General features: G+C 39.2%; 1 protein-coding gene and 2 long non-coding RNA genes across 15 annotated transcripts in view; 2 read left to right on the top strand and 1 right to left on the bottom strand.

Annotated features, from left to right (window-relative positions):
- Nucleotides 1-27,489, bottom strand: part of ST3GAL3 (ST3 beta-galactoside alpha-2,3-sialyltransferase 3) — a 179,318-nt gene that overhangs the window by 111,450 nt on the left and 40,379 nt on the right. For 5 of the 13 annotated variants that reach the window (XR_014549474.1, XM_083619930.1, XM_083619929.1 and 2 more), the window contains exons 3-6: nt 27,364-27,411; nt 25,313-25,438; nt 12,602-12,644; nt 838-930 (exon numbers count right to left, since the gene is read on the bottom strand). Coding sequence is in view for 10 of the 13 variants with exons in the window: in XM_083619930.1 (XP_083476056.1) it covers nt 838-930; nt 12,602-12,644; nt 25,313-25,438; nt 27,364-27,411 (310 nt within the window). In the remaining 3 variants the exon portion in view is untranslated. Of the gene's footprint in view, nt 1-837; nt 931-11,324; nt 11,386-11,490; nt 11,584-12,601; nt 12,645-25,312; nt 25,439-27,363; nt 27,412-27,489 lie in introns of those variants that run through there. The other 8 variants (XR_014549473.1, XM_083619931.1, XR_014549472.1 and 5 more) reach the window with 6 other exon arrangements.
- LOC310765208 overlaps nt 9,438-27,489 on the top strand; it is a 133,351-nt gene continuing 115,299 nt past the window's right edge. The window contains exon 1 of the long non-coding RNA XR_014549476.1: nt 9,438-9,492. This is a non-coding gene — a long non-coding RNA (uncharacterized lncRNA). The remainder of the gene's footprint in view (nt 9,493-27,489) is intronic.
- LOC310765224 lies at nt 12,583-19,204 on the top strand. Its single transcript, XR_014549500.1, has 2 exons — nt 12,583-12,671; nt 19,034-19,204. It is a non-coding gene; the product is annotated as an uncharacterized lncRNA (long non-coding RNA).

Below are 27,489 nucleotides of genomic sequence, written 5' to 3' on the forward strand. Positions count from 1 at the left end.
GAAACAACTTACTTTATAAGCAAGGCAGACACACACATGCATATACAAACTACTTGATGACTGCAAAATCAAGTGAAGAATCACATATGCTTCTAAGAACCTAAATTGGACTGGATGGTGGACAAGGCAGCTCCTCTTCAATTCAAAGTCATTTGGCACCCACAAGCACATCTCCCCTTCACTAGCAGTTAGCATACAAAAAAGATTACGGTAAGTAACTAGCCTTTCATAACACCTACAAATTAGGTACTTGGGGCAGTTCCCTCACTCTGCCTGCTGGGAGGGTCAGTCTTGTGGGTACAAATCAACCTATCTTTATCAGTGCAATTCTAGGCAATCTAAAAAGATGGAATGCATAAAAAAGGGAAATGGGAAAGGAAGAGAAACAATACATGAATATTCAGACACAGTTGCATATTATTAAATGCTGTAAAGGATGGCAAATATGATAAGAAATTATGCATGTATGACCAGTGAAATTTATATTTTGGAATTAATCGGTACTGTTTGTCCTCCTGTTTCAAGGTACAGTTTTAGATTATGAAATATGTTGATTTTGCCCATAAATTAGGTAGTAACTTTTAATGACATGAGGAGATGATGTTTGAAATCTTTCAAAATGTGTTAAGTGGCTTTGATTATGGCTTCACAAAACTAGCTTATTTTATGTTACTGTAACATACGTCCCTGATAAATCACTAAGAATATAGTCCCCCAAATCTGTAATTACGATATTACCTTAATCATCGTCATCATCATCGTACCACAAACAGGGGAAAATATTATGGTAGGAGTAAAGGTCTGTAATGCACAAACCTGAAGGCACAGGTAACTTACTTTGGGAAGATGGCAGTCATGAGTGCAGATGCATATCCAGGCTTGCAAACCCCCTCTGAGATGTTAGCATACTTTGATGCTAGTTCTGGAGGCCTGTGAAGAAAGAAAAAGAATCAAGCTAATCCTGTATAAGAAATGCCAGCTGTGTCACCTTTTATCAATTGTTTTTCCTCAAATAGTTAAGAGCAGCAACAGGGGGGGAAGTAATATTAAACAAATAAGAATGTGATAGCATTGAGCACCTAATATGTTCCCTGCCATTATAGGACTTTAGACACCAAGAAAGGTAAAGAAGGGGATCTCATATGCTATTTTAAACTTGAGCTTTCCAAAAAAGATGGAGGTAAGTAGCAACAAAGAATCTCTTGTCAGACTGTTTTTCTGTTGCATGACAGATCTACATGCCTTGTGAAGTTACTATTTGCAGAGCAAGTCTAACCAAATTACGACACATTTCTACTAGCCAGTGTGGGAATGGAGGCAGTTGACATTTCTCTATCACAGGCGCAACATTGTTTCCCAAGTTCATTTTCTAATTGCTCGTCCTCTCTCACAATCAATGGATATGTCTTTACATTCTAAGAAAAAGCATTGTGGTTGAGCAGCTAATGTTTCTGCTAGGCCTGAGGAGAATGAAGTACTTTTAAACAGCCACTTGCTATGTGAGTCAAACAAACTGGATTTTGTGTCTGCCATTTTATCACCAAAAACTCCCAAGTTACCATACTTAACTCTTAGGGGCTACATATCACAACCTTTATAATTGTAGCTATTGGGGCAGTAATTTCTGCCTTAATTCCTCTCCTTTCAAGGTTTTATTGACAAATACAAAAAGAATATTGGCCACATAATAATTGTAACCTGTTACTTATATACCTTTTGTAAAATGGTTGCTCTATACCTTTAAAGGTTTGGATTTAAACCTGATCCTGAGTTATCAACACCAACACAAATTAACAAATCATAGATTTCTTTCTTTCTTAAGATTTAAAGCTGTAAGAAAGCAAAGCAATCTCTCAGGATCACAGTTACCACAGCAACTGCACTTCTGATTATATGGGCTCCATCTCAACCTGTATAAATATTTAAACCACCATCTTTAATAAAGCTGAAGGCCAGCTAAGGTATCACAGCATAACTTATCCCCAAATGCAGTGAAAAGCCTGACTGCATGTGCAGGAAGAGAGAGGTCATTCTTTGAGGAAGTCTTAGCAGAATCTATACATGACAGACATTTTCATTGTCTGAGACAATACTGAACGGCATATATAGGTAGCGAATAGAACTGAAGTTAAATTTTCATTTTAGATTTTGCCCTGGATAGTGTCCCACCTATAATACAAATATTCCAGAAATAACAGAGAGGGGAGCATCACTGTACAACAGAAATTCATATTTTGGGAGGAAATTGGGTTCTCTGCCTTGTGTGAGTGGGGTACTAGTGAAAAGCCACCACTGGATACAACCATTATGTTATGTGCATTCATTATTTAAAGCCCATACAACTGGGAATATCCTTCTATCTGAGGAGCTAAGACCAACAGAGAAAAAAAGCCATTAACACCACATCCTATTATCCATTCAAAATGTCTACACTGACACAAAATATCTAGCACAATGCATAAAGATGTATTCCCCTAGCTTGTCCGTAAAGTTTTCTAAAAAATTAAATTCAAAATGCCAAAGTATATTCTGTACAGATCCTAAAAAGGATTAATATCCTTGAGTAAATCCTTTCTTGACTAGTGATGACTTGCTGGTGCCATACTAGGAACATATGTGCTCATGTACCATAAAACCCACAATTATTCCCAAAGTCATTGAAGTCAGAGACAAACTTATTAAACTTTTTCAAATGTAGTAAAAGTTTGTGTTCCAAAGTGCCACAAGCAAGGCTAGGCTTGCAACCCAACCACATCTGCCAGCTTCATTTGCTTAGCACTACTCATACTCCATTCTGTAGATATACTTGGGTCAGTCTTTCATAGTTTTTCAAGCACTGTTCTCTTTATCTGGGAGTATTTATTTGTCTAGTCCTATTAACCACTACTGATCTCAATCTTTATTAAACTATCACAAAGACATTCACAGCCAGCTTTGAAAACTTACGTAATACATATAGCTAATAACCTGAACCACATCAGAGAAAACGCCGCAGAGGAAGGAAAAGACTGCTTCCCCACAGCACCTTGAAGGCATTATGCAACTGGGACGGTCATATATCAAGGTGCCAAAGGAAGGATATTTCAGACAGATCCTCACAAAGACCGAAAACCCAGCCATGGATTCCAAACCATGTACACTAATATTTTACATTAATGTAAAAAATGAAATAAAAACAAGGTACACTAGCATCTTATGACATTAATTAAAACATTTACAGTACAATATTACCACTGTCAACTGTAAATGGCACCACAATAGTACAATGCAGATTACAATAACTAAAGATAAGAACAACCTAGTGATTCCTAACACTTTGATTCTTTGCTATACTTACACCCTGATTCTATTTGCCTTGTCAACAGATAAACTTCTCTAAGTGTTCTTCCTTTTTGAATGGGAACCTTTGGTACCTTCTAGCTCCCTAAGCAGAAGAAACGCTAAATACAATACTGAATAGTTTTGAAATCTTATCAGCTATGCAGTCCCATGTGCTAGGACTGGAGACTTTTTCAGTTGTCCTGTTTAAGTGGGACAGTGTTGATAGCCAGGTTGCTCACCGGGGCAAGATGGTTTGTACACATAATACCAATCCTGGTCGGACTGCAGCTGGACTATTTCTGGGCCCAATTCAAAGTGCTGGCTTTGATCTATAAAGCTTTAATGGCTCAAGACTGCCTCACCCCATATGAACTGACCCAAACACTGCAATCATCACCTGAGGCTCTTCTTCGTGTTCCGCCTAAACGAGAGGTCCAAAGGGTGGCAACATAAGAATGGGCCTTTTTTGTGGTGGCTCCTCATTTGTATAATGCTCTCCCCAGGGAGACTCACCTGGCGCCTTCATTACATATGTTTAGGCACCTGACGAAAATGTTCCTCTACAACCAGATCTTTGGCTATTTAAACAATCTATGGCCTATCTCTCTCTCTCTATTTGTGTGTGTGTGTGTGTTATTGGTTTTCTTTGTTACTATATTACATATTTTTGTATTTTTATATTGCAAATCATGCTGTGATCCTCAGATGAAGGGTGGTATCCATACTATAGATAGATAGTATGGATTATACATGTAAATATTTAAATATAAGTAAGTAAATATTTACTGTCACAAGAGAACCCTGTTCTGGGCCTGGGTGGTCATAGTTACTTCCAGCCAAGTTGGGAAATAGCATCTTGGACAGCAACTGAAAAGCAGGGGTTATATTTCAAGCTAGGCCCAGCCTATTGATCACTATTCTGGGGCAGACTGAGGCCTACTGTGATCTAGTTGAGATTCCTGCAATGCTGGGTTGGACTAGATGAACCTCGGGATCCCTTCCAACTTAGCAATTATATGATTCTATTTTATTGTTAGCAGTATTCCTTCCCACTGGGAAATAACATATATAAATAGTATCAGTATAGGAAACCAACATTTATCTCCCTTTTCTCCCACTGTGCTTTCCATTTTTTCATGTGCTGTTTTCCCTAACAGCTTCAGGCAGCTTCATCTCCCTCCACCCCATCATCAGAGGTTAAAGCCTTCTGGAGCCTGCTCTGCAAGAAACAGACTTTGGGCCTCAAGACTGGAGATTTGACACCCACTGTGTTAAACTATTTGTTTGGTTTTTGCAATATTTATTACAGATGTTTTCAGAATTCAAAGACACTTCTTTAAATATATACTTCCTTGGAACCTGTTTACAGTTTTCACCAAACAAAGCTTTTATGTCTATTCAAACTGTTTTATTATATTGCAATTATCACTTTTTATTTTATAGAAAAGCCCCCAAGTGGTGGATGATAGGCTGATTATTTGTTAAAGTAAGCATCTGGTAGGTACATCCCTGCCAATACACATTTTTAATCAGAATTTTTTTTAAAAAACAACAACACTTTTTAGTTTCCATTTCCATTTGCAAGCCTGTCACCATTCCTGTGTTGGGAGCTTCAAAATCAGCTCCAGCTACGCCGTGTTTCCTACAACACAAAGGATAGCAGCCCTCCCCCCTCATCCCAACAAACCTACCACTATCATATACTACACATAGGCCGGGGCCTAACTAAGAAATCAAAGCAAATTTAATCCCCACTGCAATGTCATTTCATCATTCTAGATCTGCCTCTGACTTGCAAGATCCCATACTGGAAAATAGCTGGGATCTTCAAAGCAATAGTGAGTTACGGGGAAACCTACAAATTGCATAGTAATATAATCAGACTTCATGCAAGAGCCAAGACTCAAAAAAGACACAGACGAGATGGAGATTAATGTGAATTCTATTATCTTTGAGAGGGTTGAGAGCTAATCTGCCCCAACAGCAATAGTCATGTTATCATGTTAAAACAGAAGCTACTGCCCTGCCAACACCAAGCATTCTGGAGCTTTCCCTCTGGCAAATAAGATGCCTATCATCCACAAACTTCATATGTGGACCAAGACGGTCTTGGTCCAGCCAGTTTTAATTGAGCTTAGAGTTATATTTCATTTTTATCACAGAATATAATTCTGTTTCACTTTTGTTCATTTTTCTTTCATGCCAGGACTCCAATTTACGATACTGTGCAAAATAATACAGCTGCATTTATATACGCACCAGTAAGCTAGAAAGAAGGCAGACATTATTGATTTAAATTCCTTGCACAATGAGTAAGAAAAGGATGAAAACAATTTATTTTAGTTATTTGTGCATGTGGTGAGCTTACACAAAGCCCAGCTCCACAACGAGACACAGAGGGAAGTGGGGGCCAAAACTGATATTAAAACTTTCTGCATTGATTTTTCAATAAAACATGTTTTAACAGCTTAATAACAAAATATTTTTATTAGTAGAATGAGCTCTAAATTTCATAAGATAACACTGAGAACAAATTAAAATGACTTATGAAGAAAACCATGGAGAAAAAATAACATAAAACCAAAACAAAGCCATGGAGTATGGCAAAATCGCTCACCAGAGCATGGGTGAACAGTTAAAGCAATTGCTTATTTGCCTGTGGGCGAGAAGAATCCTAGCCATTAAAGAATGAAAAGACATTAGTTCTTCCAGTGCATCTCCATATCAATTTGGGACCGCCCCATAGTGTACATTCACTGGGGATTTGTCAGATCTGATTTAAAATACTCTTAGTGATGAGTATCTACAACCTTAACAACAGTGAAATCCAATGCATGACTACCCATGATTTAAATGGGACTTACTCTCAGGTAACTGTGTGCAGGACTGGAAATTTGTTTCACACAGAGATGCCTCTAATATGTTAACCTAATATTAGTTATGTTTCACCTCAATTTCATTCTTTTATTACTGGATTTTTCCTTGTAAAAGCTTAAGCACTGCATATTCTATATATAATCCTGCCATTCAAAAGGTTGAACAAACTTCTAATCAGCCCTTACCCTAGTAGGATCTGTTTCCAGTCAGTTCAAATATATATATATCCATCTAGTTTATCTACATATTCTAGTAGGGGAAAATAATAATGGGCCTTTTGGTGGATAAGTTTACGTAATTCCTTTTGCTAAAGATAAACTGTTATCAGCAAGACAAACTTGGAACCATATAGCTCAAAGCCATTTCAAATGAAACATCTCTTGACGCACACAGTAGTGAAGAGAATAGTGTACTGGGTATAGACCGAAGAACCTTTGGTTTGAATCGCTGTTCAACCATGGAATCAGAGAACTACAGTTGAAAGGGACTCAGAGTCATCTAGACCAACCACCTGCAATACAGGAATCTCAGCAAAAGTATCCATGGCAAACCTCTGTTTAAAGAGATAATATGCTCTAAGATCACTGCAATAAGATACAGTTAATAACAGAGAGATAAAAGAAACAGAAGCAACACCACAAACCACATTGGTAGTGGAATTAAAACAAACAAAATGGCTGGTGAATGTCTTCATTCACTGCTTTCCTGAAGGCCAAAAGAGTGAGCTAACCTGGCTTCCCAATGGAGGGAGTTCCCTCTGCTAACAATAAGTCCCAACCAACCTTCTGAAGTCAAAGGGACATGGAACAAGGCCTCTTTATGTTGAACTTATGTTGGGAGAAGAGGTCCTTCAAATATCTTGGTCCCAAACCATTTTGGGCTTTCTAGGTTATAACCAGAACTTTGAATTGTGCCTGGATACAAATTGTGCCTGACCAAACTGCGGGAGGCAGTGGAAGACAGAAGTGCCTGGCGTGCTCTGGTCCATGGGGTCACGAAGAGTCGGACACGACTAATCGACTAAACACAAACAGGAAGCCATTGCAATTCACATAATACGGAAGTAATATGTTCCACAAAGCTGAACACAGCACTTTGCACCAGCTGTAGTTTCTGAACTTCTTTATGGGCAGCCTCACATCGAGTGCACTGCAGTAATCTAATCTGAATGCAATCACAGTATGTGTAAAAGTAGTCAGATCTGCCAAAGTATTTATTTATGCCCTCCTAAAACTTAAATACTTGTGTCTTCAGCTTCAAGTGGAAAAACACTGTTCGCAAGACCATCCCAGAAATAAGAGGCAAAGGAATCTGCTTAAGCTTTTGTTAATGCTGTGTAGGGAAGACATTTAAATAAACACTAGTAACTCAAGTTCCATGGGTTCCTAAGCTTAGGCTGCCTCCATTTTTATGGTTTTCTCGCAGTCTGGGTTGAGTTTCATTTGGGTTTGAGAGGTTGAAGGTTGTTATTTTTGGCTCTCCTCTTATTTTGGACAAAGACCTCAATTTCTACACATTTTATTTCTTACAAAGAAGTTTGCAATTACAGTGTAATATGTCCTTTCTAGTATAGATATGGGAGATATAACACAAGTATGTAATAAAACAAAGACAAATCCTCAGAGCTTGCAGAATGTCTGGAAAAGGGCTGGTGGGGAAGCCCTCCCATGAGTCCTTAGTTTCAATTATGTGATCTCCCTGGAGCCAGCACTACTAAAAGTTTGTGAATGTATGTGCACACAGCACCTGACACTAACATTGCAAGTAACTAATGCAGCCACCAAATAAATACTATAGTTTATTTACTACCACACACACTATTTTAGTTAATCTGTGTGGTTTATAGCAAATCCATGTTTCTGGGCTTCAAAATACATGCTGTAGTAACACTGCCATCTGCAATTATTTATGGAGTTGATTAAGCACAGACTGTTGATGCAAGGTTACTCTTCTAGCGACAGGCTAGACAATGGAATGACTGCCAAGTACGTTTATATGGGTCAAGAAACAGCCCTACAATCTATAGCTTCGCATAATTTACATATAGTGCCTAAAATGTCTGCCAGAGCCATTCAGCTTACAGTGTGCCTGTCAGTATGTATAGCAGCTGCCGATTTGATTAAAGCTTTATGTGCAAGTTACCACCCAATTTAAAAAAACCTATGAGGCTGCCCTCTTTTCTGCACCCCAACTTTTCATTTTCAGTGTGAACACAGCTTATTTGGCAGAACTTCAGCCTGACAATATTAGCCCGCATGCAGTTTCACACAGTGCTCACTCTTAATATTCCCCCCTTGATATACTGAAAGCCTCCTTTTCTCATTTCCTTTCAATTCCCATGAATTCTAGAAAATAATACCAGGCAATCATTACCTAGCTGCGAACATAACAAGTGTGACTTACGTCACATTGAACAGTACAGGCTGAACGTCAACAATGTAAAAAAAGAGGCAGAGATCACACGAAAGAGAAAGTCATAAGCAGCCCAATGTAAAATACCACATTATATTTACACCAGTTGAATAACACCCCAAATATAGATGCATCTTGGCTATGAGCCAAGGAATATGCATAATTCAAAAGCTAGTTTAACAAAAAAAGTTTCTTCATTTGTTTTATCTTTGTTGGTAAAATGATAAAGAATTCCCTGTCAGAGCTCAGTAAGCTCTGTTTCACAAAGTCATACAGGCATGGAGACACCATCACCAATTAAGGCACTGTTACAGAGTTACATATCAGCAATAGAATTCCACAGGGGCAATCACATCTACAAAACAGCCATATAATGAAACCATTTCTGTCAACAGGGTCATCAACCAGAACATAATATCCATGCAGCACCATGCCCAGATGTCTTCCACTCTGAACCTCTCCCTGCCCCAGGATTATCTTCTGCATTGAGCTCTGGAGAGAGAGAGAGATTAGTTTTTAACCCTTTCCTTTGACTTTCTTGCCAATATGAGAAAATATTGTTTTCCACACTTGGAATCTTCAATTTTTGTAACAAGACACTGCTTTTGCACTGGAAACATCCAGTGATGGCTTATGGATCAAAGGAAAGCATGGTATATACAGTTTTGCTAGAAAATTGTGGGCTTCAATAAAAAAATGTTACACACACACACACACACACACACACACACACACCTTCCAGTAGCACCTTAAAGACCAACTAAGTTAGTTCTTGGTATGAGCTTTCGTGTGTATGCACACTTCTTCAGATACTTCAGATTCTTCAGTATCTGAAGAAGTGTGCATGCACACAAAAGCTCATACCAAGAACTAACTTAGTTGGTCTTTAAGGTGCTACTGGAAGGAAAAAAAATTTTTTTTGTTTTGACTATGGCAGACCAACATGGCTACCTATCTGTAACACACACACCTGTTAGTAAAATCAACAATATTTGAATAATACAGCATTTCCTAACCCATTACAACAATATTTAGTTTATTTATGCTTTCTAAATGTCCAGGTAATCTATCCAAATATTTCTTTTTGGTACAACTACCCAATCAGCTATACCTGACCTGTGCAGGTAGTCTAGTCACCAAATTCAGATTTCTTGCTCGATACTCAAGAATTTGAATAAATTGGAACTCTGTCTGATGCTCACTTATATCAACCATTGCCTTTTGATGGGCTGGAGTATTTAGGAATTTGGATCTAAAAACAAATTAACAAAATTGTACAAAATAACACGGACAGACTGTTGCCCCCAATTAACCTTAAATCTTAATTGTTAGCAGACATTAGATTTCTCTCGCTATCACATCTAACATAAATGGTTGACCTCAGTTAGCGATTTGGATGAAATTGCCCAAATTATCTATTTTTGTAAATAATGTGGGTTTTTTTGTTAAAATTGTTGACAACCACCTTCAAAATAGCTAGGGCAATTAAAAAAAAAAATCAAATGACTATACCTTTAATTATTGACAGGAATTTGTGGTCTACAATCAGAACTTATTAGTTCCTGAAGTTTGAAATGAAGCCCAAACTGGCCTCCACAAGTGGCACTAACAAATCCTTGGCATTTCCAGTTAAAAGTAGACTTTTAACAGGTGCAGAAAAACCTCTGCATATGCTCCATAGAGCCACTGCCAGTCAGAGCAAACAACACTGGGCTAGATTGGAAACTACATTCTACTTGGTCAATGTTCATAATTCATACAGGCCATGATCCAGTCCCTCTGCTTAAGAAGGGCAGAGCGCTGGAAGTCCTTGAGTGAGAGGTATCCCAAAAATAGAAGAACAGGGAGGAATGGCCTGGCTCATTCCTACTTCAAACTAGAACACTTAAAGCATGATTCACTTTTTTTGTGTCCGCTGATGAAGTCTTCCTCATGGAAGCTTGAAGTAGAAGCAAAAAGTTGCTCCATCTGATCTGAGTCAGTGGATGCACACAAAGAAGAGAGGAATAATGCTAGTGGAATAGTCAATTCTATTCCACTAACTCTCTTCTGATGAGACTTGTTTGCTTCCAATCTTTCACATACAGAAAGGCTGAGTCCTGGCTACAATATTTTAATAATATGTGATGAGTTAGGAGTATATTAAGGAGCATGGCATAAGGAAGAACATGAACACATGAAAAACTGAAATACAAGGGTGCTGGTGTTGTCATATTCTTACATACCTTAACTGATATACGCGTGTGTGTGCACGTATATGCATGTGTGTATACACATCTTATCAGAAGGTGGAAAGTGGCATATATGTGAATGAATCTTACGAAACCTTCCCCTGCTTGAGGAAAATTATGTGTGCCACAAACTAGTCGACATGCCTTATAGCAGTGGTGGGGAATTTATGACCTGTGGGCCTAAGTAGGGATCATTTTGGCCAGACGGCCATTTTCCTGCCTACCTGCCACCTGATCAGCAGCACTTGTTAAGTCCTTTGCCTTTAGCCATATGTTTTGATTTCAAACTGCAAGGGCAAAGGAAAATGTGCCACCTGACAGAATGCCAAAATGGCCCACAGGGGTTAGACAACCTTAGCAGCCATTTTGTCTGCTGGAAACAGTTCCCCACCCATGCCTCATAGTGTCACACTTTGTTATTATATCTTCTTACTGCTACAGACTAACATAGTTCTCTGCACCTTATCACTGGTTATGGCTTACTTCAATCTAGTCTTCATTTCACACCTGTTTTATACTTCTGCACTGGCTATTAAATAGTAACCTGAAATGAAGCAACAGAAAAAGCACAATATTAAACACAATTGCTGGCAATTGTTCAAATTTAAATTTTTTCAAAGTTTACTCTATGTGTAGGACAAGCACTCACAATTGGTTTGAATCAAGTTGCAAGAAAAAAATTAATTCTACCATTTCCTCTGTAACTTGTCACTGCATTATTCAGATAACTGTGTATGCCCTTACTACAGCCATTCCCACCCTGGTGCCCTTCAGATGTTTTGAATGACAGCTCATTCTACCATGCAACTGTCACTTGGCAGCAGCCATTAATATCAGGCTACAACAGGGGAAGGAAGAGAAAGGATGCTGGGCCACAACCAATTCTGCTGAGAAGCCAGGCTCTGTCCTCCATTGACAGTCACCTGGCAGCAGCCATTACATCAGGCTGCAGCAAAAGCAAGAGAAGGAATGCAAATCCATTCCTGAGTTATCCCTGAGAGCAGCAATTTCTTAACACATCCGCTCGCCATCTAGTCATTAGAACAACTTGTAACTAAAAACTTGTAATTTGCTTATTTTCTCCCCACTTCCATTCCATTTTCTTTTTGTGTCATGTATTTCTAGACTGTAAGCCTGACAGCACAGGTTGACTTTTTCAGTCAACTATGAGTACCCACATCTAAAACAATGTTAAGCTTCTGCCCTTTGAAACCTGTTCAGGGAATGTGATCTGTCATTTTACAAATTTAGTTCTAATTTTAAAGTTTATGACATACACAAGGCAAGGTGATATACCTTACTGAAGAACAGATATGAATATTCATCAGGTCAGATCGATCCAATGAGAAGATAGAGAGGGAGATTACATCCCTATGGTCACACTAGTCTTGGTGAAATACCAGAGCTATGACAGGGCTCAACAGCACCAGTTGCTTCTCAGTACTAATAAAAACAACATTTAAAAAAAAAAGCAGTGGCCCAATTGGGGAGGGGGAGTACAGGTTACCACCATTGGTCTTATTCCTGAGAAGATACTGTGCAGTGCAATCAGCTATCAACAACAAAAAGTGCAATTGTGAATCTTATTGACCAAGAGAAAAGTTGTGAGCAAAATAGGAAGAAGCTGCCAACCAGCTCTGTTAATTTTGTGCCATACTACTGAGCACTACCGTACAGAGCTAGGGATCAGAATCTATTTTGTCTCCAGAGGAAACTGATAATGCTAGATCAATAAAAAGCCTTTCCATAGTTCTACTCACAGTCTGGAATCCAGCTGCAGGAGAAATCCCAGTTTGTCATATTCTGAAAGACAAAAGCAGGAGAGTTCAGGTAATTAAGGCAATACAACTTTTCATCATCAGGTGTCCTACAAGAGAGCAGAAACTTTTTAAAAAGATAATCTTTTGTGAAGGGCACAAAAGTTTAGAAACTGGATATGACAGCATGGTTAATAAATCATACCGCCAGATGAATAATTTCTGGTTTCTTAATTTCTAAAGTCAGAACTAAATAGACTATTTTACATAAAGAACCTAGAAAAAAGATGCACTTGCATTTTCTATATACACACATACTTCTTTCAACTTGATCCTGAACGTGAGTTGTCTTGCAAATTTTCTGAAGCATGATCACTCACCTTCTAGCAGATTATTTTGTAACTCCTGCCACAATTAAATACAAAGCCTGCATTTATTTGGGGAGGACCTTCAAAATAGGTTTCCCTATAGAAACAGTGCAAGACACCCCAGAATAATTGTTTTTTGATTGAGTATTGATATATTTCCACATGCTGTAGTCTGTATATAGCATAGCCAAGAACTACATTTAACCCTTGCATTTTTACTCAAAAGGGTATAGCAGAAGTGAGTATCAACAACCTCCTATCCTGTTCCATTTGGCAGTCTCAAGTCTTACAGAGGTTTCAAACCAAATTGCATTCCTGCCTAGCAAAGGAGGAACAGTAGCAGCCCTGCTTCCAGCTGCTTCAAGTGCTGATGTGCAAAATTTACAGGCTGCATTTACACCTTCTCATCAAGTCAAATAAACTTTCAAATGAATTCCATCACCTCACCATACCCCAGCAAAAACACAACATTCTTTTAAAAAGGCAAGATAATAATGTCACATTTTCAAGCCAACAATACTGCATTTTGAGAAACAGCATTTTAATTACAAGACATACTATATAATTAAACTTTCCTTTAGGAAGGTTATTGAGAAGACAAATCATTAACACTAAGTGAGTGCAAATCTGAAAGCAAGTGTTATATACTTTCCCTGATCCATATTATCTACACATTTGGGCTGCAAGAGGTAAAATCATGCAGGAAACAATTGAATAAATCCCATGATCAACACAAAGTCTGCAACAGGCAAAAAGTAGCCTTGTCTAAGCACAGTTCCAAGGAATATAAATGAAATACAGCTTAAGACTGGAAGCTCTGAACACTCTAAAATTCCAGTGCCTTCAACTAAAGATTAAGCATTGTGGATTTGCTAGGTATCTCCTGAGCAATGATACTCATAACAGGCACCAGTCACTTTGGGTGGGGATCTATATGGATGGATATCTCAGTCATTTGTTGCAATACCATACAAAATCTTGTGGGCATCAATATAAATTTGATGCAAACAACCAAGTGTCATGCATTATGCAAATTGAATTTTAAGCTTCCTTCAGACCTATTAAACCCAACAGACTCCCAGTGACCCTTTACTGTAGCAATACATTCTACCCTTCTTACTTATTGAAGAGCCATACTCTGACCCTTTGAACTGCAGAAAAGGCATGTTCTTGCGTTGCCACCCTCTGGACTTCTCATGAAGGAAGCACATGAAGAAGGGCCTCAGATGATGATTGAACAGTCCAGGTCAGTTTATATGGGGAGAGGTGGTGCTTGAGGTATTGAAGTTCTGGGCTGTTTAAGGCTTTATAGGTCAAAAGCAGCACTTTGAATCGGACCTGGAAACTAGCTTACAAGCAACAGTCAGGCCAGGATCAGTCTAATATGCTCAAACATATTATTGCCCCGGTGAGCAACCTGGCTGCCGAATTCTGCACCAGCTGAAGTTTCCAAACCATGTTCAGAGGCAGCACCACATATAATGTGTTGCAGTAATCTAAATAGAGGTTACCCGAGTAATTAACAACAGAAGTTAGGCTCTCACTGTGCAGATAGGGGCACAGCTGGGCCATGCCACCAAAGCCAATTTAGCATCAAGCAACAGCAAAGGTTCCAAGAGTATCCCCAAGCTACATACCCACTCTTTCAAAGGGAGAGCAACCCCATCAGGAGCAGGCAACCTCCCATCCATCCAGTGTAGAGAACCACCCACTAACAGTGGTTCAGTCTTATCTGCATTGAGCTTCAATTTGTTGGCTGTCATCCAGTCCATTACCAAGGAAAGACAATGGTAAAGGAGAAGTAGAGCTGTGTGTCATCAGCATATTATTGACAACAGACTCCAAAGCTCCAGATGAACCCACTCAACAGTTTCATGTAGATGTTAAACAGCATGGGATATAAAATGAACCCTGAGGAACCCCACAATGAAGCCTCCATGGGGTCAAAGAGCACTCCTCAAGCATCACCTTCTGGAAAAGACTGTCCAAGTAGGACTGGAACCACTGAAAAGGAATGCCACCCACCGCCCACTCTGATAGCCACTCCAGACGAAGAAGTCAAGAAGAATGACCAAGGACATATTTTTCCTGTCTCTCTCCCAACAAAGGTCTTTATACAGGGAGACCAAAGCAGTTTCTGTGCCAAAACCGGACCAAAACCCCAAGTGAAATGGATCTAGAAAATCAGTTTCCTCCAAGAGCACTTGGATTTGGTCCATGACCACCCACGCAAGAACCTTGCCCAAGATGGGGAGATAGGCAACTGGCCAGTAATTACTTAGATTTTCCTAATCCAATGAGGTCTTCTTAAGGAGTAGTCTTACCACTTCTATCTTAAAAAAAGTATATCAAAATGTCTATTACTGATACACATATGTGTGGTGCAATTCTCATAAGAGCGTATAGAGGAAGATGGGAGATCCACATTCACAAGCTGAAGATTCTTCAGACTCGTAACTGAAAAAGAAACTCATATATATAGAAAATTTGAATCAGTTCTCAGATTGATTTATAAGAAAGGCAATTATATCATACATATTCAACAATAATTAATGTTGTGCTTGCATGATAATATATACTTTGTAGCCTAAAAGGCCATCCAGATTTGCCATTGATAGTCAAGTACAGGCATAGGCAAACTCAGCCCTCCAGATGTTTTAGGAGTACAACTTCTATCACCCCTCGCTAACAAGACCAGTGGTCAGGGATGATGGGAGTTGTAGTTCCAAAACATCTGGAGGGCCGAGTTTGCCTATGCCTGGTCAAGTAGATACTGCAAATATTTCAAATTTCAAGTATAGGGGTAATAAAAAAGAGGTAAAAATGTTTTATTCCATGCATAAAAAACTGAGAAATTTCACACTTTTTTTAAAAAAATTATAGGTAAGTATTAAGAAAGAACAATTCAAACAAATATGCTAATGAGTGCATCAATCTTAACAAAGGTTTGGGACCTGTTGCTATTCTGGATATCATAGAGAAAGCTACACCTGAAATAAAGGGCAACTAAAGCATTCACTGCATGAGAACACTGACCAATGAATGATTAGGGAAACTTGACCTTGCTATACTAAGAGATGTGAAGAGGAACTCCTGCCCATCTGAAACGATTCAAGCAGAGCTATCTTACTCAATTAAGGAAAGTAGAAACATTAAGAACATAGGGAACAAAAATATGAAAACATGTGACTCACTTTCTTTGTACCGCATAGCGCAATGTGTCACAGATAACTCTAGCATATCACAAGTACAAGAAAACAATTTCCCCTCATACCACAAAGCACACTAGGCCTTGGGTCAAGAGAGATAAAAACATATTCTTCTAAGCTATAGGGCACCCTAGTTTCAAATGAGAACCTACCACTGCCAATGATTTAATAATAAAAGTGTAGCAGAAATAACACAAACAGACTTACAGCCAAGCACAGCAAGCTCAATAAACTACACACTTTTCATGCCAAGCTAAACACTGGCACAAATATGGAACTTTCCTCTGAACATCTAGGATCAGTTTAACTGCTGGACAGTTAAGTGAGAAATGCTTAGTCTAATTGCCCAGCTCCCAACAGACCACCCAAACAGACAACACAGCAGAAAGAGCAAATGCATGTACAATCCATCCACCTTCACATTTTCCAGCTGCATCCACATGTTTACACAGAGAGAAGGAAACTAATTTGTCTCTAGTGTGTATTCCTCAGGGGCCAAACCACAAAACGGACTAAATACTCCACAAGCATAATTATGAAAAATTGTATACACAAGTCAAACCAAAGAACACAGATACTACAACTTCAGCTGCTACCTGACAACATTCCTTCTTGTGGAATCTATGTCTGCTCTCATTAAAAGAATAAGAGGTACAGCCCACTTTTATGCTAAGGGGCTACGTGCACATTTGTGGTACAGTTCTAGAAATATGGCTGTACACTGCTGGTTACGGGAACTGACCCATGCTCTATGCCCTAAATTCCATCCATTTGCTCTCTCTATATGTACCACCTTACTTGTCATAGCCTCAGTTTGCAATGGGAATTTTGGTGGCCAATCACCCTAACCTAACTGATTAGGTTAACTGATTTCAAGTTTCCTAATAAGACAACACAGAAAGAACATGAACGAATCTAGATTCTTTGCACTTTTGGATAATAGTAATACATGGTTAACTCTGGCTCCAAGACAACCTTCTGTTGAGGTTCACTGGTATTAGCTTTTAGCCTCCTGTTTCTGAATCCTGCCTTCTAATGTCTGAGACAAGCAGTTCTACAAAATGTGGTGTGCCCATGCCGATGTTCATTAAAAGTTTCTAGTTTGAGAAACCTGTTTCACAGTTTCAATGTATTCAGAGAGTTAGGGAATTAATTATATTGGTGAGAGTTCAGACTAATCTCTCTGATCATTCTCTTACTGGAAACGGACCTGAACCAATGGATTCAAGTTACAAGAAAGGAGATTTTGACTAAACATCAGGAATAATTTCTGACAGTAAGAGTTGCTCCACAGTGGAACAGACTCCCACAAGTGGTAGTGGCCTCTCCTTCTTTGGAGTTTTTTTAAGCAGAGGTTGGATGGCCATCTGTCATGTATAATCTAGTTGAGATTCCTGCATCGCAGGAGGTTGGACTAGATGACCCTCTGGGTCCCTCCCAACTCTACAATTCTATGATTCTAGGACTGTTACGTTTCCTTGGGACATACGTGTATACATGTCTGCAGATTACAGATTACCGTATTTTTTCGTGTATAACACGACCCCATGTATAAGACGACCCCTATTTTTGGGAGCCCTCAACAGTTGTGGAGCTTCTTTTGTAAGTTCGCTGAGCTGTTGAGCAGCTTTTTGATGATCCCCCGCTCTGGCTGATGGAACTGGTGCCATAATACACCACATACTGGCACTCACCAAATACTCCAAAAATACACCAAATACTCCCCTCTGACATTTCCCTGCTACCACCGTAGCACCAGCCCTCGCTTACTTAGCATATTAACCCGTGTATAAGATGACCCTCAATTTATCACAAAAAAATCAGAAAAAAATGTCATCATATACATGGAAAAATACGGTAATGTTTAAGGAATAAACCCTTATGGAATTAAAATGACTGTCTGGGCAGGATATAGCTGAAATATGCTAGGGGAACTAATTACCATTGCAACCCTAGTTCTATTCTGCTAGAAGACAGCTCTCTTGCCTCGTAGAGTTGGCCCAGAAACTAACATGTTTTCTGAAATACACAAGAGCACAGTGTGACTTTCTTTGGGTCACAATCTGAATACTGGAGTGCCCCTGTAAGGCCCTTGGGATATGCGTGTGTGTGTATATATATATATACAATAGACAACGGATAATAACTTTCCCAGAAAAATATCACAGAGGAACAGGTAAGTGTAGATGAGAAGAGATGCCACAGTTCACCTGTGCAGTGATTATTTTGGTTTCTGGGGAGAAAGTAACCTCCCATCCCAAACTGAGTCTTGATGACAGTTTACCCAGTGGCCTTACCATGGTTTGCACACAACTACTTAATGGGCTGGCTGCTGGTAACAGCCAACCAACATTATTTATTTCTCCTTGCTATTTCTTACAGATAATATCCAACATGAAAGCCTTAACTAGAATAACTTCCATGCATCTATTATATCAATAAAGATACTTTATAGCCAATTGCTTTATATTTTTCTCACGGAGCAAACATTCATATAAACAGTCTTCAATCATGAATGCCATCCTTTGATTTAGAGTGTTTAGCAAGTTATGTAATTCAGGTACTGCATTTTCAGTAAAATTTCCTTTCCCATGAAAATGCCTGACTAGACCCCTCAGAAACTTCTTTTCTGGGCTCACATCCAGAACATTTCTGAGTGGCACTCTGCCAGCTCCATATCACCTTAGCAATGAAAGAGTTAGTAATCCACTGTTTTGCCTGTATGTATCTTCTGAATAAACAAGGACTGAGACAAAAAAAGAGAAAAGAGAATGGGGACCAGTAGTCTCAGAGCTTATTCGCAGACTTATGTCAGAGATAGCAAATTCTAAGCATGTGAATATTTTTCTTCTCCACAGTAAATTCAGGGCAGCCTTCAAAACTACGGAAATCTTCCAGACAGGAGTATAAAGAGCTCATAGAAAACTCAAAAAGAAAGGGAATATGCATCATCTTGGTCTTTTCTTCTCTAAAAAGTTATGTACTTGGACACATGCAGGTCTTTGTTACATAAACTGTGATTTCATTCAGTGCCATGAATCCTTGTGTAAATGCAGTTAAACATTCCTAAGTGACTGTTTCACAAAAGAGGTTTTGCTCCACTTCAGAAGCCATATCATATTTCCTAGTAAAAGTCAAAGATAATATTAACAAAAAAGTAATGTGCAAAAGTTCTTGGTGACCTCTGGGGCGAGTCAACTTGATCTGCAAAAGATAACAAATAATAAATAAGAGGACATAAGAATATTTTATTACAAGACTAGATTAAAGGTTATTTCTATGGAGATTCCCACCCACAGACATATCCCATAGCCAATAGAGATGAGAGGTGGAAAGGAGACCAATAGTAGAAAAGAACTGCTGCACTTGACAAACAAGGTACAACAAGAATTGGCAAACCATCAGCCAACTCCCAATTAAACTGTCATGGGGATATAAAACATGGAGTAAGCATTGTTACCCAAAGATGAACTGGAGGAAACCAAGGAAATGTTCTGCAGAACAAATGAGCTTCTACAATTCATTGAAACTGATGAAACTTTATGGGCAGTCATGGCAATTATTTATCAAGTAGAAAAAGCTCTACTGCCCTAGGCACAGATGTCCTCAAAGTAGCATTGAAGTAGAGCATTCTGGATCACAAAAGACAAACTCAGACTTCACCATTGAACTTAAAATAAAATGTTTTTCTAATTCATGAGCAGTTTTCTCTAAAAATAAAATAAAATACAGCATTGTTTAAAACTACCATCAGGACATACTGGCTGGGAGCCTAAGTTTCCTCCCACTGGTGGAGCATCCCTTGAGCAGACTTCTGCTAAAAACATTCCTGGTAGTGTGTGGAGGACAGGGGAATCTCTTGCCAATTCACCTTGGTGTTCCTCCAAATGTATTTGGGAGGGCTGGGGGACTCTTGAAAGCAGCACAAAAAGCAGCATAGCGAACTTATGGGGAAATAGGGAAATGGGTGAAAAATGCTCCCCTCCTCCTACTTTTTAGCTGTTATATTAGCAGCAGTTATAAGGCTAAACACTATTTCTTCATCATTTTCTGGAATGACATATTTTAGTTAACTAAGCAGAAATATTTTATTTTCCAGGGGCATATGATATCCTAACGTATCAGAGATATGCTCCTTCTGTTCATAGACAGGATGCAAAGGAGAATCCTGCAGGTAGAAGGGGGAGAAGCCAATTTCCTACTATATCTGAATAGATTGATAACATTTGGTCCATAGTAACTGTGATTAAGTAACTTAGTACAACAAAATACATATAAACCAGCACAACAGGTTTTTGGGGGTATTTTTTGTAATGTTTTAGAACAAGATCAATTATAATGTCCAACCTTGTGCTGCTTTCAACCTGTTGAAACTGTATTGCTTTTTGCTCTTTATATTTGCTTTATTTTTTTAAACAAAATTAAAATGATAAAAAACACTTTTCTCTTTCTCTAAGCCTTGGGGTCTTGGGAGTTGGTGGATGAGATATGGAGCCCCCTGGTTTATTTTTAAAAGGAGCAGATGTAGTGAACTATATTGTTTATTTGGTATGAATGTTGTATTTTGTTTGTGTACTTTTACCATGTGACTCACCCCGGGATCACCTGGCAATGAAGAAAAGGATAGAAAAAATGGAAGGAAGGAAGGAAGGGAGGGAGGGAGGGAGGGAGGGAGGGGCTGGAAGCAAAGGTTACGGACTGCCTTCTTTATAGGGAAGCTGAAGTCTCCTTCATTTCCTTGGACCTAGTAAAAAAAATAATCTTCCAAGCATGAAAGGAATGTCCTTCTGAGCATGCAGTTGTACCCTTTCTAGGGTTGCCATGTGTCCTCTTTTTCCAGAACATGTCCTCTTTTTTTATGGGTATGTAAAATGAAAGTCATCATACTGAGCCATAGTTAAAAGTAGAAGTTGGCAAATGTGTCCTCTTTTTTGCTCTTCAAATTATGGCAACCCTACAGGCTTAAACCCAGAGCAAAAAGCTCCAAATGTCACTCTCAGAAACCTTTCACCCAAGTCAAAGAAATATTAGATGAGACTGAGAAATGCCCTCAGGAAAGACATGATGTGTAAGCTAAGCTCTCATGGAGGTTTCCCCCTAGGAGATACTAAATGCTGCTGCCTAGTATCAGCCCTACCCAAGAGCAGGTCCTCCTCCAGAAGTAATACATATGTAAGACAGAAAGATGTCAGAACAGGTTTGAGAAATAGAACTATCTCAAGAATTGTAAGAGTCCTCTAATTGTAGCAATCCATTTCCCCAACCCTACAGGGAGAGATGAGGGCAGATGAAAACATTAGCTCATTTGCTTTATTAACACAAGCTTGTTTCTTCCATCTGGTAACAAAAAATAGACAGATCATTCATGGTCCTCTAATAGTATCCCTCCCGGGCACTGATAGTGGTAAAGACAGTTTTCTGATTCAGGAGTCCAGGCCCTGAAATCCAGAATTATTTATTTTGGTGGCCTTTGCATTATGCAATTCAAGTTTCTAACCGCATAAGACCAAGGGTAGTAAACAGCAGATTAGCCATGACACACTCTGTTTCATTGAATCATGGAATCTTTTACATTGTGGGCAAAGAACACTAAACCAGTCAATTGTCAAATTCTAAATACTGTGGTTGAAAGTATGTAGTATGTCAGTATGTAGATGACAAATGCAATTATACAGCCACACACAATGAAGAGGCATAGCAGAGTGGGAGATGATTCTCATTTTAAATAGACACTAAGTGCTCTTTTGTAGTTTTCTTTTACTATCAATTGTTGATAATACCAGTTTAGATGCTTAGATCAAATCTACATCCCTATTCCCCCCGCCCAATAATTATAATCCAAGATAAAGCTCCTTCAAAATTGATTTGCTCTTTGCTGAAGTTTATTCTTTTGTGAAGATTAATCAATTCTTGGAAATCATAACTGGCTTTTCAAAGTTATCCATTTATCAAAACTGAATATAACTCTTCAACTCTTGTTCTTTCATTCACATGATCCAGACATCGTTCATCAACAAAGGGTGTCTGTTTCAGGGACACTGAATTTTCTAGAACACAATATAGTGTCACATGGAAAAGTTATTGGGTTTAATGCAATTAAGAACAGTACTTCAAACATTCACCAGGGCACATAATGCATAGCAAGTTTGATGTCAACAATGCCAAGACACAAACACACACCCTCAAGTATTTGCTCCATTATGTGGCCTTTTAAAAAGGTTAGCATTATAATAACCCCCTCCCCCAAAACTTCTGAGGCTGCGTCCCCTCGCTGTATAGCTAAGTGGTGCTAAAACAAAAAAGTAAGTCAACCACTTCTGTGGACAGTGTCACAATATAGTTAAATCACCAGGTGGCACTAGTAGCAGGAAGCGTCTGTGCCTGTTCTGTTATTTTGAGAGAGTTAATAAAGTTATTGACTAGTTTCTTGACTGGTGTGTCCTGTGAGTCAGAGATAGGCAGAAGGCAGATCAGGATCCATGGACAAATCTTGAGGTGATTTATCAGGGGTGGAATTAACTGCTAGATATTGAACAACAGAAGCCATTAAAAGTCCACACACACACCCTTTAGAAATTAAAGTTACTGAGAGAAAGACAGCTTGAGGGGTATCCAGGACTGGATTTGCATGTGAAATGACCAAGAGATCAGTTCTAGGCCTGAAACCAAATTGCTCTGCTCAGAGGCCTTAAATGAGAAGTGTGCAGATTGCAGAAGCCTGCTTGTGTCCCCATTTTGCACCTGCATGTGGCTGGTGGTTCTCATGGTTCTACTAAAAAACAAAGTTCTATCAAGCCTGTGGTCTGCCAACCCTTGCTTGAAGCTATCCATAAAAACAGCTTCTAACATCAATGTCTGCCATTTTTTAGATTGTTCTAAAAATATACGCCCTTCTCCGTGGCTGAAATGCACATCTCCAGTGCTCCATTAATTTTTGTCAGGGAAAAAAACAAGACAGCAAACAGGCTGTCCCTCTGCAACTAAGCTACCTTACACACTCATCCATTATATTTGGACAGATTACAGCACTCACTGCACTGGGACTAGGGAAAAGGAAAACACCCAGGACTTCAAATATCTGGATAAGCTCTAAATCTAACTGTCTCCTGCACAGCAGAAATAATCCCACAAGAAAATAGTTCAACACATACAGATGACCATTTAGGGTTTGAAGATAGGCTGGTGCTTTTTCAGAGCAAAAGACATCCCTCCCTATCCCCAGAGGTTCTAGTCTACAGACTCCTGTGAAAAGGGGCCAGATGTATATTGGAGTAGAAAGGCAGAAGTCAACAGAAGATAAGAAAAGGTAGAGCCGTTGGTCATAAAAACTGGTATGGAAAAGGAAGGAACATGTGTAATGCACAGGTTATGCGATAAAGCAACTTCACATCTTCAGGGACATATGGCACTAAAAAGAAGATTGGAAAAAATTAATAGGGGCATAAAATCAGAACAGTGACTAGAGGTCTGACCCAAAACTTCAAAGTGAGAAGCCATGTGACTGGAAGGACAAACGTGTTGCAACTTCCTCACCACCTCAATTGCCCTGGGGTGTAAGAGGGCCTGCTTTTTCAGTATGCTACAAACTAGATTCCCTAATAGAGGCTACCTGAGAAGAACTTTAAATAGCCACAAAGTCCTTCCTACACATACTAAATGTCAAGGCAACACATAACACATCCTTCTCCAACCTGGTACTCTCCAGATGTTTTGGATTACACCATGGACCAACAACGGTTTATGAACCTCATTCGAGTGTTCTGCAGCACATCTATTAATTTGAAGATGGGAGACAGAACATCTATTGCATTAAATATTCATATTACTTGCATTTAATTAATTGTTTATTTCTTATATATTGTATATAATCATATTACAATCTGAAAAGATAGAATTCAGTTGTATTACTGCAAAATACACTATACAAAAAATAAAAGAAGTTATAAATATGCAATTAAAAATCATGTAGCATCTGGCATAGCACATTACAACTGTGACCACAGGCAGAAAAATAATTAAGTGGTCCACTAAGACCCACAGCAAATGTCAAGTGATCTGCAGGGGTATAAAGTTTGGGAACCACTGCACTCAACCTCCCTTCAGTCCCAGTCAGCACAGCCAATGATCAGGGATGATAGGAGTTGTTGTTCAAAACATCTGGAGTGCACCAGGGTGAAAGAAGGCTGATAGATATGGCACCTTGTCAAGGCCCTGGTGCATCACATTTCTTTTTTCAGATTGGGGCAAGCATGCGGTATCCTGCATGTGACTGAACCAAATGCATGCTAATTAATTCAACTTTTTCCGAAGCAGCTTTTAAATCAAAGTTTTCAAAACAGTGTATAAAAACCTACAGAAAAATAGTAAGCCAGTAAAAATTGTCACACAAAACAGAGTAAAACAAAAATTAAAATAAAATAGCTGCTAAAAACGACTTAAATGACTGGGCAAATAAAAAGGACTTGTCTTGGCACTGAAACTTATCACAACAGGTACCAAGTGAGCAGTCACAGCAAGAGATTCCAGAACCAGGACAGCACCACTGAAAATAACAGTTCTGTGGTTGCTACCTGCCTAATCTCTGATTGTACGGCCTGTTAGTAAAGAGCCTCCGATGCATATCATAACACATGGATTGGTTCATGTGGAAACAGGTGTTTTTTCAGATAGCAAGGTCTTTTTCAAAGATGAATATGCACCCTCAGATCCCCTATTTTAAGTTTACTTTTAAGAACACAGAAGACATTATAAGTTGTTTAATGCAATTTTCCATTTAAAACATCTGGTGTCATGAATGTAGTAGGGATTTCATACAGTCACAGAAATTTCTGGTTTCAGTTGTTTAGAATCTAGGAATCAATCAGAAGGTAAAAACGGAAAATGAGGGTAGGAAAAAATAGATGTAAACATGAAATATGAGCAAATTCAGAGTTATTATGTATTCATATAATTGGAAAACTACATAGCTGGAATTTAACTTTAAAATCATCCAAACCGAGCCCCAATGAGCAGAGGAAGCACCTACCCACTCCCAAGTCACTTATTGCAAGTTTCCAACCCTTGAAGAATATTTTTTCTTTAGTGTGTGTATCCTTTGATTTCCCCCCTTTTTCTCCCCAACCTGAAGCAGTACCTACTAGGAATGGTTGGGCGTGGAATAGCGACAGGTTCTCTCTTAGCTTTGCCTGTTCCCAGGTTTGCAGCAAGATGTGATGGGAGAGATGACAGAGGCACAAGAGATGTGGATTTTCTCTCTCTCCTTCCTGTTTTAACAAGGAAAGCTATCCCTCAGTCCAGCAACAGACCACACAACTCAAACTTATTACATAGCTTCTTTTTCTCTAGTAGGCAGAGCTCGAAGCACAAAAAAGCCAAAGCTCTTAATATTAAATAACTTTAACATGCAGCTGTTTAACAAACTGTAACCGTTTCCAAGCTTTCTCTCCATGGCTGGCTACTTTAGTATAAAGACTGAATAATGGAATTTTGTTGAGGCAGACAGAGGAACTGATCCCCCCCTTTTTTATTGTCTTCTAACACCTCGTGATGTTTGCCCCACACAGAGATACTAGCGCAACAATATCTGCAAGTACTAAATTGGATCTCTTTAAAACTTAATGATATTTCCCTTCTTCAAGCAAAGCTGGGCAATCTGTGAGCAAGATCATGCACCCTTGCCCAACCAGCCTTTAGGATCACATTCTCAAGAATGAAGCAAGAAGAGCAGGAAGCAGCCTGTGCTTTTTAAAAGACCCCCATCTGAGGTTAGTAACTCAGCACCCTTTCGACAAGGCTTTGCTATTAGTGTTAGGCAGCAAGCTGTGCTTGATTATTGTGCAGGCAGGAGCCTGGGACCATGTTGGAAGGCAGCAAACATTCTTCCCAGAGTACAATTAGAAATCCTGAAAGCAGCTTTTAATGGGAGAGGGTGGGACGAGGCTAGTTTTTAAAGGGGAGGGGAACAAAGCTTCTTTTATTGGGGGCATCACACCTCTTTAGGACTGCAACAAAATCTGGACAATGAGAAATTTCCTACCCTTCCTCTTCCAGAAACGCACATTGCAGAGTACGTGCCCTTAACAGAATATCAGAACTTGTGTTGTGCTAGAAAGCTATGAGCCAAAACACTGATCCATCCTAGTAATAGCACTCCGAAGGTACAATCTATGCAGTGCTGGTTCATAGGTGACCTGAAGTGGCCCAAGGGACAGAATTTGTTTTTAGGCTCCAATTTGTAAGATTATAAAGTTCAGTCACAATCGAGAAGCAAAATGAAGTTTCTCCCTGGCTCATAAACTCCGTATGTCTCAACAAACATTGCTAAAACTCCACATTTAAAACTTTGCATACCTTCATCTTCCCTCCTGAACAGATTCCTCAACAGGATTTCTTCCCAAAAATGAAGAAGTGATCTATTTAACTGAACTCTCTTTTGGAAGAGTATTTTCCTCCAATTAGTGTACAATGCACTGTATGGTTGGGGTGGTGGTAAGGTGTGCATGTGTATTTATACATTAGATGCAACTAAACCCTCTGCCTAGAAAAAAATATTATCATTATCCTTAGTTAAATTTATATCCAGCCTTTCCACCAAATGGCATGACAAGGCAGGATATCATCTGGGAATGGAGGAATACCATTTGTGCAATGTGGATCCGTTGTGCAATCAACAGGTCAGCTGATTTGAGGAATGTGGAGAGGTGGCAAGGAACACAATAAAGCAGGAATGGGGAATCTGTGGCACTCTAGATTTTGCTGAATTAAACTTCCATCATCTCTGACCATTGATCATGCTAGATAGGGCTAATGGAAGCTGAAGTCCAGTAATATCCAGAGGCAGCAGGCTCCCTATCGCTGCAATATAGTATCACCCTGCATCTAATGTGTCCGCCACTTAGAACAAATGCTTAGTCAAATTCACAACTGAAGCACTAAAAATGCAACACAAGAAAACAAGCAGTTCCACTCTAAGTGGCTTTGAGTTGCCATGGCACACAAAGTAATTTTAAGTAATTCCCTTTTGAAGACAGAGAGTTCATCTGCTAGATTTCTTTCAAGGGCTACTTTGAAGGTTAATCCTGAACTAGGCTTGACAGCCTCTTCTCTGCCTCCCAACATGGCTGTCACATATAAATTAAATGGCAGTCTTTTTATGAGAGGGGGAAGGGAGGGGGAGGGATTGTTGTACCTGAGCCTATTGAACGTCCAACGGAGTCAGAGGAAAGAACCACTGAATCTGTAACACAAGAGTACAAGTTCATTTTTCCCTTGTCATATAAATCCGTTACTTGTTTACAAGAGGCTCCTATTTCCT

The sequence above is a fragment of the Podarcis filfolensis genome (genome assembly GCF_964270895.1).
Source record: "Podarcis filfolensis genome assembly, chromosome: 6".
NCBI lineage: Eukaryota > Metazoa > Chordata > Lepidosauria > Squamata > Lacertidae > Podarcis > Podarcis filfolensis.